This window comes from Gymnoscopelus microlampas (genome assembly GCF_963454915.1).
Source record: "Gymnoscopelus microlampas genome assembly, chromosome: 7".
Classification (NCBI taxonomy): Eukaryota; Metazoa; Chordata; class Actinopteri; order Myctophiformes; family Myctophidae; genus Gymnoscopelus; species Gymnoscopelus microlampas.
In genome coordinates, this window is record NC_139944.1 from 4,592,362 (window position 1) to 4,605,919 (window position 13,558).

General features: G+C 41.0%; 1 protein-coding gene across 1 annotated transcript; it reads left to right on the forward strand.

Moving 5' to 3' along the window:
* Positions 1 to 515: 515 nt before the first annotated feature.
* On the forward strand, positions 516 to 12,807 carry LOC311049469 (E3 ubiquitin-protein ligase TRIM35-like; the record flags this gene model as incomplete). The annotated part of the gene is made up of 2 exons (XM_084063044.1): positions 516 to 575; positions 11,767 to 12,807. 2 exons carry the CDS (start codon positions 516 to 518, stop codon positions 12,805 to 12,807), a joined length of 1,101 nt encoding a protein of 366 aa, XP_083919170.1.
* Between the last annotated feature and the right edge of the window lie 751 nt (positions 12,808 to 13,558).

Sequence of the window (13,558 nt, forward strand, 5' to 3'; positions counted from 1 at the left end):
GAGTGTACTCACCCAATAGACATTCACAGGTGTTGCCAATGATACTAATGAAGGCTCTGTTCCATTCTAGAGTCAGGGTGCTGATATTGTGCATGTTGGCCCACTGGAGACACTCTGCTACACCACTGGGTCTACAGTTGGGGTCCAGGGACCCTCATGGGCTTCCAAAAGGCCCCTTACAGGTGTGTAACTCTTGAGAGTGTACAAATGGAACCAAATGGACCCGTAATTAGTATCATTCATTAGTATCATTGGTAACACCTGTGAAGGAAGTGATAATATGGCTGCTGTGCATAGAGCCTATTGACAGGTGCGTTGTGATTGCTGTGGGGTGATTAATCACACCACCTGCCAATTGTGTGGCCCATACATTTGTGCTTCCCAAAGGAAGTTTTCACATGTTCAGTCCTGCACTCATTCCGGGCCCCTCGCCTGAAGAGGATGTCGTCTGTGTGAAGCTCATGCAAATGTGGAGCCATTTTACTAAACACACGTTTTCTGCAAGAACTTTCGAAATGGAAATGAAACTAGAGGACAATATCTATGACTCCAAGTCCTTAGGAATTAATTATTGGGTGAGTACAGAGAGAACTTTTATGCCTCGGAGATCAGTCTGCTAACCGGACGGGGATATGGCTGTGTATTTGGAATACATGAATACATGAAATGTATGTAAAATGTATGAGACATTCTAGGGCTCAAGTCTGCCAAACTTCCCTCATTAACCGCAGTTAACACTCTGAAAAGTAATTATTGTTGTTGAAGTAGTAGCGTAGCCGTCCAAGCGGCTTACACTCTTTGGCAAGGACAAGAAAAAAATAACTTATTGACTCTTTGAAACGACAAAACCAGAGTTATTTATAACTTCTATTCTTCTGCTTACACAATCATATGTCATTTCCTAGTATGAGCGATTAGGGGAAGGGGATCAACGTCACGTGATTTCCTTGTTTGACCCGGCAAAAACTTGGATGTGTCTCAAAGAATATGATTATCGGCAGAATCGCAGAAAGTTTAGAATATTTGGCGGTCCTGTTTTTATTTCTCACAAGATCGGTGGTTGTTGCAATGACCTGCACTACAATACTTCACCATATGTTGCGCTATGACAAAATAAACTCATCAAATGTAACAATGTGTACGTTCCAATGGTGAAAGCTGTGTTGTTTCGTCCATTTGGTTCCATTTGTACACTCTCAGAGTAACAGACCTTTAAGGGTCCATTTGTTTCCATGTGTACACTCTCAGAGTTACAGACCTGTAAAGGTCCGTTTGGTTCCATTCGTACTAGCCTGATTCCAGACAAATCTGCCATTGCAAAAAAAAACGCAGTGATATTAGTCTGGCCATGCCAGGCTACATTCATACACTCTCAGAGTTACAGACCTGTAAGGGTCCATTTGGTTCCTCCTAACTATCAATGATTTAGCTGGGGACCCCCTGGAACTCCTTCAAAGACCCCATGTGGGTCCCCAAACCCCATGTTCTTGTTTCATATTGTGTTCTTTTTCTTTTGTTGATCTCTTTTTTTATGTAAAGCACTTTGGGCTGCATTTCATGTCATGAAAGGTGCTATATAAATAAAGTTTATTATTACCCTTATTATTATTATTATTATTACTATTACCCTTATTATTATAATATATTATTATTATTATTATTATTATTATTATTATTACGGGGCCAGAGCTCTGCTCTGGACACGTATTGTTATTCGCATTATTCTGTCACTTCTTCTTCTGCCACTTTTCGCAGTTCTGGCTGAACCGCGCTGTCGGTTTTTACGAAACTCGGCCATATGGTAGATGGTCATGAAAAACGATCAAAAAATAATTCTCACAATCTTTCGTCCAAAGGTGGCGCTATAGCACTCAATTTAAAATGCCAACTTTGACCAGGTACAACTCATGCCCTGTTTGACCTACAGCCATGAAACTTGGATACACATATGCATCTCCTCATGCTGAACAACTTTCACACTCTGACTTTTGACCTCTGACCTTTAGATCTCCCACCATTTTGAATTATATGAAAAACAGTCATTGGCTCCTAACTTCTGCATTTTTTCACTTATGGAAAATCCGTTGGAAATTTTTGTAGAAAGTGGTCCAAAGTTCAAGTACGAAACGTTTCGTGCAGATTGCTCAAAAATCCCAGGAGGAGATAGATTTTAACTATTACAGTTTTATGAAAATTATTCATCTGTGCCTAAAACATACATGCAGACTCACATTTCTTTGAAACTTTGCAGAAATGTACAGGGTCATTCCAAATATCACTGAAACCAATCTTACTCCAATTGGCCAAAAGGGGGCGCTATAGCAATTTTTTGAAAAGGCAGACTTTAAACAGGCATAAGTCATGCCTCGTTTGGCCGAAAGTCGTGAAACTTGCTTACACATGTGCCTTGACTCATGAGGAACACACGTATCGATTTGACCATTAAGCTCCGCCGTTAGATTTTCCGCAATTTTGAGCAGTTTGAAAAATACTTGTTTTTGACAGTTCTGGCTTAACCGTGCATACGCTTTTTACGAAACTCGGCCATATGGTAGATGCTCATGAAAAACTACCAAGAAATAATTCTCACACTCAATCGTCAAAGGGTGAAGCTATAGCACTCAATTGAAAGTGCCAACTTTGAACAGGTACAACTCATGCCCTGTTTGACCTACAACCTTGAAACTTCGATACACACATGCGTCTCTTCATGCCCGACAACTTTCGTGGTCTGACTTTTGACCTCTGACCTTTAGATCGCCCACCATTTTGAATTATATGAAAAACAGTCATTGGCTCCTAACTTCTGCATTTTTTCACTTATGGAAAATCCGTTGGAAATTTTTGTAGGCAGTGGTCCAAAGTTCATGTGTAAAATGTTTCGTGCAGATTGCTCAAAAATCCCAGGAGGAGATAGATTTTAACTATTACAGTTTTATGAAAATTATTCATCTGTGCCTAAAACATACATGCAGACTCACATTTCTTTGAAACTTGGCAGAAATGTACAGGGTCATTCCAAATATCACTGAAACCAATCTCACTCCAATTGGCCAAAAGGGGGTGCTATAGCAATTTTTTGAAAAGGCAGACTTTAAACAGGCATAAGTCATGCCTCGTTTGGCCGAAAGTCGTGAAACTTGCTTACACATGTGCCTTGACTCATGAGGAACACACGTATCGATTTGACCAGTAAGCTCCGCCCTTAGATTGTCCGCAATTTTGAGCAGTTTGAAAAACACTTGTTTTTGACAGTTCTGGCTTAACCGTGCATACGCTTTTTACGAAACTCGGCCATATGGTAGATGCTCATGAAAAACTACCAAGATATAATTCTCACACTCAATCGTCAAAGGGTGAAGCTATAGCACTCAATTGAAAGTGCCAACTTTGAACAGGTACAACTCATGCCCTGTTTGACCTACAACCTTGAAACTTCGATACACACATGCGTCTCTTCATGCCCGACAACTTTCGTGGTCTGACTTTTGACCTCTGACCTTTAGATCGCCCACCATTTTGAATTATATGAAAAACAGTCATTGGCTCCTAACTTCTGCATTTTTTCACTTATGGAAAATCCGTTGGAAATTTTTGTAGGCAGTGGTCCAAAGTTCATGTGTAAAATGTTTCGTGCAGATTGCTCAAAAATCCCAGGAGGAGATAGATTTTAACTATTACAGTTTTATGAAAATTATTCATCTGTGCCTAAAACATACATGCAGACTCACATTTCTTTGAAACTTGGCAGAAATGTACAGGGTCATTCCAAATATCACTGAAACCAATCTCACTCCAATTGGCCAAAAGGGGGTGCTATAGCAATTTTTTGAAAAGGCAGACTTTAAACAGGCATAAGTCATGCCTCGTTTGGCCGAAAGTCGTGAAACTTGCTTACACATGTGCCTTGACTCATGAGGAACACACGTATCGATTTGACCAGTAAGCTCCGCCCTTAGATTGTCCGCAATTTTGAGCAGTTTGAAAAACACTTAAACCCAGGATTTCTCAGCTATTTGCGTGGAACTGTATCATCTGTGTGATCTCCTTTTTCACAGTTACTTGTCTGTTGGGCCAATGGCGTCTCCCTTAAATGAATGCCTCACAATCTCAAGGTCGCCAGTTCAAGCCTCACTTGATGCAGACTTAATTTAAGTTGAATTGCAAACAACATGACTGTATCAATGAATACATGTGCAAATGGTAAAGATGACCTGAAATGCTTATTTGAGAGTACGTTTTTTCAACGTATGACATACTTCATTCTGAAAATAGCTGATCTACAATCTCAAAACTTTTCATGGTTTGTGAGCTTGTAGATCGGCTACTTTCACTAGTTTTGGTTCTGAGGAGATGTACAATTTTTTCATTGGTAAATGGTTTGTGAACGAGTGATCTTAGTGTTAGTGAAACAGGGGCTTGGTTCATGAAAGAAGGCAAGAGTTTATGATCTTCAACGGACAATATCAGCCTGGACAAAGCTATAGCACTATAGGTAGTGTTGCAGCCTATTAGTCTGAAGGTTGAGAGTTCGAATCCTGTTAATGGCAGTAGGTTGAGATGTCCAATCAAACCATTATGTTTCCATCTCTCTCTCTCATCAATCTATTGTTTCCATGTCACTCTCTCTCTTCAATCTATTCCGTTTCCATGTCTCTCTCTCTCTCTCTATTCACTGGCCCCGTATTATCGCTGCTTGCAGCTATATTTATTATTATGTTGTTCCCCATTGACCTACAGGCGTTATGATAAACAACATCCTAAAAAATAAATAAAGGTTATCGCCTTGTCGTTCAAACAAAAATATCCCCGCTAATTGGCCTGACCAATTAGTAGCAAGTGAAGCCACTAATTAAAAAAGTAAACAGTAAACACAGCCGTGTCACTGTTTACTCCATTCTGCCATCAATAACAGTCACATGATTCAATGATTAAACATTGATTAATGGCCGCAGGTGCTTAGTTCAGGAGGAGAACTGTAATCATGGTTTATGCTGGACATGATTGCTATTGATTGCTTCAACAGTGTTTTATATCAAAAATAAAAAATAAAATTAACAAACGTGCTCAGCAGCCTTGACAACTCTGCTTTACAGACTATTGAGATTTGATTCAATCTTTGGCCGTATTTTTAATTTATTTTTGTATTTCAATTAAACAAGTCCTGTATTTCATAAATTCCTAAACATTGTTGCCCAATTTAGATGAGAGTATTAGTTCTTAAGCTTTTACACTCTGTGATGCTAGTGGATTACATAATGTGTTAGCTTGTGTTATATGTTTCATTTTATTTTGTGTTTATATTCTGTGATTTGCCTTTGAGGAGAGGACTTAGTGCACGGAAAATAAATCTTTTTTAATCTTGAATTATAATCATGACAGAGCTTGTAGATCTGCTATTTTCAAATGGCGGAAATGTATATAGGGCTGAAGTGGTTAATGTAAATTTCATAAAATTATAATCAAAATCTACAAAGTAACTAGTAACTAAAGTTTACAAATAAATGCAGTGGAGTAGAAGTAAAAGTATTGGAAATTGGAAATACTCAAGCAAAGTACAAATACCTCAAAATTGTGCTTAAGTACAGTACTTAAGTAAATGTACTTAGTTACTTTACACCACTGAAAATGGAGATAAGAGGTTTCTGCCCGAATGCAATGATAATATACAGCTAGAGTTTGCAGTTGTTTCAGCTCAAGTCTGTGGGAGGTGCAGCATAATGCTGACGCTAGAACATGATGAACATCATCATTCCTCCAGGACACATGTTTCCGAACGTGCTTTCAGTGACATGTGACTGCTTTCAGGAGAGACGCTGATATATTCCTGTTTGTTGCTGCGTAGATAGATGCACGAGTGCTCATAGGCTCTCACAGCAGCCATATTATCACTGCCTTAACAGGTCTTACCAATGATACTAATGAAGGCTCTGTTCCATTTAGTCTAGCACAGTGGTTTCCACGACCCCCATAACTCTGAGAGTGTACAAATGGAACCAAATGGACCCTTACGGGTCCATTTGGTTCCATTTGTACACTCTCAGAGTTATACGCCTGTAAGGGGCCATTTGGAAGCCCATGAGGGTCCCTGGACCCCAACTGTAGACCCACTGGTGTAACAGAGTGTTTCCAGTGAGCCAACATGCACAATATCAGCACCCTGACTCTGTTTGACCAGAATGGAACAGAGCCTTCATTAGTATCATTGGTAACACCTGTGAATGTCTTCATAATATGGCTGCTGTGAATAGAGCCTATTGAAAAAAAGAGTTATGGCAGAAACCGTCACTGTTGAACTTGTGGGTTACATGGCGCCTTTCCGACATGTCGCCTTTCCGACGTTAACAAACCCTATACCTAACCCTAACCCTAACCTTAACCGCAGGCGGAAGCCACTAGTCGGAGTGGCGAGATGTCAGAATGGAAGGCGGTTACCGAACTTGTGTGACGGTGGTGGAAAAAGTACTCAAATGTTTTACTTAAGTGAAAGTATCAGTACGGCAATGTCCAGGAATTCAACATTTACTTGAGTAAAAGTACAAAAGTATTGGCATCAACATGTATTTAAAGTACCTAAAGTAAAAGTACTAAAATGTTTGGAAAATAGCAGGTCTACAAGCTCACAACGTGTCGCATCGCGACACAACAAAGTAATTAGTAACTAAAGTCTTTGAATAATTGTAGTGGAGTAAAAGTACAATATTTTCCACTGAGATGGAGTAGAAGTATAAAAGTAGCCTATAGACAATTGGAAATACTCCAGTAAAGTAAAAGTACCTCAAAAATTGTACTTAAGTACAGTACTTGAGTAAATGTACGTAGTTACTTTACACCCACTGGTGACAACGGTTATGTTTGTTTTCCTGTCTAGAATGTCATACTGTCGCTGACTCCTGGAAAAGTATAGTGTGAGACAATCAGGCGTGTGCTGCTGCTTTCCTGTCACTTTGATAGCTGGTATGTTTTGTTCTGGGGCTTCACGCTAGCAGCTATAAGGCCAACAGAGTACAAAGTCATTTTTGATGGAAGTCTGCGAGATACAAACTGACACCAGTGGTGTAAAGTGACAAAGTACATTTACTCAAGTTCTGTACTGAAGTACAATGTTGAGGTACAGTATTTCTACTTTACTGGAGTATTTCCAATTTTAAATACTTTTACTCCTACTCCGTTACATCTCAGAGGCAAATATTACATGTTGCCTCCACTACAAGTATTTGAAAACTTTAGTTACTAGAAATACTTTGTAGATTTTGATTATTGTTACAAAACATGCATCAGCCCTATATACAGTACATGTAGGCCATTTGAAAATAGCCTATCTACAAGCTCACAATGCGTCACATCGAAATTCATTTAAAAAAACGGCAGCATGCCACCTGGGACAAACGCATTCTTTCCATCAGTCAGTTCCCCGTCGTTTTTAACTCAAGCCTTTATATTTTCCTTTATATTTATCTCTCACTCACGAACGCACGCACGCTTGACGACGTCAACGAGCTCGTTGAGCAAACATGTCAACATTTTACTCGTTGACAGTTATAGCTCAGTGGTTCCCAATGTATGGTCCGGGGACGTACAGGTGTGTCATTGGGTGGCTCCAGGGGGTCCCCCCCTGCTGATTGATAGTTAGGAATAGAATAGTTAGTTCCATCTGTACACGCTTAGAGGTAAATAGGCTCTATGCACAGCAGCCATATTGGAAAGAAATTCCAGGTGTTACCAATAATACTAATTAAGGCTCTGTTCCATTCTGGTCTCAAAGTGTGGTCCAGGGACTTTCATGGTCCCTTGAGGGGGTTCCAAATGGCCGTTACGGGTGTGTAACTCTGAGAGTGTACAAATGGAACCAAATGGACCCTTACGGGTCCATTTGGTTCCATTTGTACATTCTCAGATTTATGGGAGTCCTTGAAATTAAAAAGTTTGAGAATCACTGTGCTACACTAAATGGAACAGAGCCTTCATTAGTAGCATTGGTAACACCTGTGAAGGCCCAATTTCCTTCCAATATGGCTGCTGTGCATATAGCCAATTGACATTGAGGGTTTTACAGTGTAGATGGGGGTCCCCGAGATAAATAATAATAATTAGTATTATTATTTCAAATGGGGGTCCATCTGTGGTGTAATGTATATCAAACTGGGGTCCTTGGAATTTAAAAGGGTTGAGAAACTAATCATGACTAGACACAGGATTGGTTATGAAATGTGATGAATTTAGATTTTAGACAAACAATGTATGTGACCTGTGAGCTGCTTATTCAGTGACACGACACTGCCATCTGTTGGTCAAAACTATCTCAGCTGACGTGTTCACTTTACACACAGAAAGAAAGACGGACAGACAGACAGACAGACAGACAGACAGACAGACAGACAGACAGACAGACAGACAGACAGACAAGGCTTTCTGATGGAGGCCTTGACAAGCTGTTCCTCATTGTAAAGCCTAACAGCAGTTTCCTTTTTTGAGGACCAGTTAGATAGTTTGCACACGCACACTACACACTACACACTACACACACACACACGCACGCACGCACGCACACACACACACACACACACACACACACACACACACACACACACACACACACACACACACACACACACACACACACACACACACACACACACACGCACGCTACACACACGCACGCTACACACACGCTATCAGCTCATCATCTAAAGCTCATTTCATGTTTTCAGAGTTGTTCAGACACAGCTGATAGGCCTGTTCTTTCAGCCTTTTAAACATGATCCACAGTCTGGCTGATATGTGCTTTGATCTGCCAGACTATATACCGCTAGATCTGTGTTATGGTCTCTGTCGGGGTGGAAACTTCACACGTCCAAAACTGTTACTGTATACTTTTCAGGAATCTAATTCATAAAAATTAGCTAAAGTAGCAGATCTACAAGCTCAAAATGCGTCCTTTGCACTGCGTTTTTTTTTTTTAAATAACTGACCGGGTGCGGGGGGGTCTACAGCCAAATACATACAGGATTCATTTGGGAGTCATGGACATGATAATGTTGAATCTGTCTATTTATCTGTCTATTTATCTGTCTGTCACAAACGTGGTTTTCCGGGCACCTGAGTGACAACAGTGACGGTCGTTGTAGTCATTGCAGTGTGATGCGTGTGCCTTCGTTTTTACTCTGGCCTGGAGGATTCAACACACATCTATGTGTAACAAAACAAGGTTATTATAATCATGTTCACACACAGGATGAGGTAACATTCATTTGAATGTGTTTAGAGAGACGAAAATGGACAATAGCGTCAGTAAATGAACCGATATCAGAGCGCTCTAAAATGAAATCAGAGCATATTCGAGTGTATTTACAAATGCACCCAAATATTATGGTGCCACTGCATTGGGTTTCCATTGGTAGGTGTATTTATCTTTTTAATGAAACTTAAAAACAGGAATAATGTGAGAGTTGCTTGCCGTAAAGATCTTCAATCTTACTTGTTTTGTGTCTTCGATGTTCTCTTCATCCGGTGATTTCATGGCCCACATTATGTGCTATTAACGAGGTCTTTCAAAGCACATTTCGACAACAAGACAATGCAAAGTGATTTACACGAAGCATGAAACACATTAAGACACAGAGCGCTAAGAGAGAGCAAACGAGACACGCCATAAAATGACATTTGAATATAATAATGGAAACAATGGAAGTTATAATGAAACAGAAGGGGGGGGGGGGTACGAAACATCCAATCAACCCCACATTTGAATTTTATGTTGAGCGCACTATAGAGTGCACCTCCAAAAGCGCTTTCACTTTTGCACATACAGTAGGGGGCACCGCAAATCAGAAAAGTACCACTGTATGTCGTAGAAACGCTGTCTCCCCCTGCATCTTTGTCGTGTCAGGCCGGCTGTCCTCCGCTCTTTTTGAGCGGTGCAACCGCTCCTATAAGAGGGTTTAGGACCCATCCGTGGTGAAAGTTTTTCTTTCCGTCGTGAAAATGTGTCTTTCGCGGTGACGCCATGCTGTGGAAAACACGCCCATAGGCTAAGCTCTGCAGGACGTGCTGTGATTGGCTAGCGAGACACATGATGAAATTAACTTCAAACTTAGCAGACGCGCTGTGATTGGCTAACGAGACGCATGATGAAATTAATAATAATGTAAAAAATGTAAGCACGTCACTTCGCAGGACGTGCTGTGATTGGCTACCGAGATGCATGATGAAATTAATAACTCATAAATATCACCGCTCACTTCACACTGGGTGTGATTTTTAGCGGCGCTAGCCGCTCTATACCTGAGCGGATCCTGCTCTATACCTGACTTTGTCCGTGTACGTCAACGTTCTGATTGGTCAGGTGTGTACGTCAACAAAGTGATTGGTCAAGCTTCACGTGACACGCTATAAACACATTATAAACACATATCGATGACAAAATGTATCAAAGGCGCCGCTACCTTCACACAGGGTGTGATTTTTTATGTTTGTTTAGTTTTTTTGCATTCCCCTTTTTCTCTTCAGTCGTTCACTCCCACACACATTTGTGTGTTGTCACCTGCCAGTGAGGAGCCCACCGGGAGGATGTAGAGCCTTCGTTCTACTCCTCCCAGCCAACACTCCCTATGCTGACAGACTCCGCCCCCTGCCCGTAGAAATACTGGTATGCAGTGACATCACCCTCCCCGGCCGGCTTCCCTCCCACGAACACGGGCCAATTGTGTTCGTGTAGACGCTCAACAAAGCCGGACGGTGGATTCAAACCACAACCTCCGTGGTGGTGGTGATCTGGCACTTTACCACTGTGCCACCTGGGCAGTGGTGGAAAAAGTACTCACATTTTTTACTTAAGTAAAAGTACCAATACTGCAATATGGAAATACTCTGTTACAAGTAAAAGTCCAGAATAAAAAATGTACTTGAGTTAAAGTACAAAAGTATTGGCCAAAAGTAAAAGTACTGAAATGTTTGAAAATAGCAGATCTACAAGCTCACAACGCGTCGCGATGCGACGCGTTGTGAGCTTGTAGATTGGCTATTTTCAAATAGCCTATAAAATAGGGTGAAAGTGGTTAATGTATGTTTTCTAATATAATAATTTATATCTGAAAAGTAACTAGTTTAAAAAAAACAAAAGTTTTCAAATAATTGTAGTGGAGTAAATGCACAATATTTGCCTCTGAGTAAAAGTATTGGAAATTGGAAATACTTAAGCATAGTACAAATTCCTCAAAATGATACTTAATTACAGTACTTAAGTAAATGTACTTAGTTACTTTACACCACTGCACCTGGGCACTGTCCTCCGATCTTGTCCAAATATGGATTACCACACTGACATCATCAATATCACATTATATACTAGTTTGATCCACACAGTGACGACAGGGTATCAACTCTAAATTCGCTATTTGAAGACAAATTGAAACTAGAACACAGCACTGACAGTTTTCCAACAGCTAATGAGGGAGTACTCACCTAACTTGTGCCTTTGGATTTTTACCCCGACTGACCGGCTGTCTTGAGCAGAGTGTTTGTATCCTCAACCCAGAGACTTGAAAAAAAATGTCTTCTAATAAAGCACAGCTATCCTTTTCAGAAGAGAACTTTTCCTGTTCTGTGTGTAAAGACATATTTAGACATCCTGTCGTCCTGCCGTGTAGCCACAGTTTCTGTAAAGCCTGCCTGCAGGAATGGTGGACGCATAAGAGGACGAAGGAATGTCCGCTTTGCAAGAAAATATCTTGTGTGGACGATCCACCCTGTGTTCGCGTTCTGAAGAACGTGTGCGATACCTTCTTGCGGGAGAAACGTCGGAAAACAGATCACATGCAGGAAGAAGCCAAGGAATCACTAAAGCTCTCGCGGGAGAAACTAAAGGTCTTTAATGAACTTAAAAAAAACTGTGACCATGTAGCAGAAAACATTAAGGTCCGGGCCCAGAACACAGAGAGAAAGATTAGGGAACAGTTTAGGAAGCTTCATCGGTTTCTACAAGAGGATGAGGAGGCTAGGATTTCTGCGCTTAGGGAGGAAGAGCAGCAGAAAACTCGGATGATGAAGGAGAAGATTGAGGCTCTGAACAGAGAGATATCAACTCTTTCAAACACAATCAGAGCCGTAGAGGTGGAACACGTCTCATTCCTGCAGAACCACAAGACCACAGTGGAAAGAGTCACGCTCACACTGCAGGACCCACAGCTGGACTCGGGAGCACTGATAGACGAGGCCAAACACCTGGGCAACCTGACCTTCAGAGTCTGGGACAAGATGAAGGACATTGTGTCCTACACTCCCGTCATTCTGGACCCCAACACTGCCTATCCATCGTTAACCGTGTCTGGTGACCTGACCAGTGTGAGACGTGGAGAGAGACAGCAGCTTCCCGACAACCCAGAGAGGTTTGACTACTTCAGCTGTGTCCTGGGTTCTGAGGGCTTTAACTCCGGGACTCACAGCTGGGATGTTGAGGTTGGAGAAAATAGATGCTGGTCAGTAGGTGTGTTAGCAGAGTCTTACCAGAGGAAGGGAGACAGAGGGGGTCAATGCTGGAGAATCATATTTCTCAATGGTGAATACAAAGCAAAGTGCAGACCGTTGTCATTCACCGCTCTCCCAGTGAATCAGAAACCCTGGAGGATCAGAGTCCAACTGGACTGGAACAGAGGAGAGCTGTCCTTCTCTGATCCTGATGCTAACGCAGACCTACACACCTTCACACACACTTTCACTGACACACTATTTCCATATGTTTATAGTGATGATGTTGGTGTCCCTCTGAAGATGTTACCGAGGGCGATCCGTGTTGTTAGATCAGTGTAGTTCTTATAGGTCGAACTTGCCGTCATTCCCCCCTGCCGCTGAACCTTTCCACAATCTAAGTGAAGGGGCTTTGAGTGGGTTTTCCACTTAGGGAAGAATGGGGCCAGGATGGGAGGAGAAATCAGTTCAATTTCAGAGTTTCAAAGGTGTAAAAAATAAAAAAAATAAAAAAATAACAAGACTAGGATGAAATCCCAGTTACAGCTGGCTACCAATGTAGCTACTTGATAATGTTGAAAAAAAGAACACAATTAGTAACACTAATTTTAAAACCTTATCTTATACCTAAACTTAAACCTGAATTAGTATTATACCCAACCCTAAACCTGATCCTAACCCTAACTCCTAGACCCTAAACCTAAACCCTCCCAATTTCGAATCCTAAACATAACCTAACCCAACCTTAAAAATAAATACACAGTAGTAGCAAATACTACAGAACACGTAGGTGAGCTAGGAACAAAAATATCTAAAATAGGTTAACTCACAAAAAAGTGAAAGTAAGTTAAAAAGAATTAAAACAATTGAACAGACTTTCCACTTAAAACAAACGACGGCGAAAGCATTATTCCTTTTTCTGTCCTTATGCAATACCTTTGCAAAGTACAGTAAACTGAAGTCAACTAAACCCTCCCTAACCCTAACCCTAATGTTAATTTTACCCCCTAAACCTAACCATAAACCTAAACGATGAAATGCAACGTACGTAAAAAAAAAAATATGTTTTTGTGGTCCTCCACTGGCGATAGTG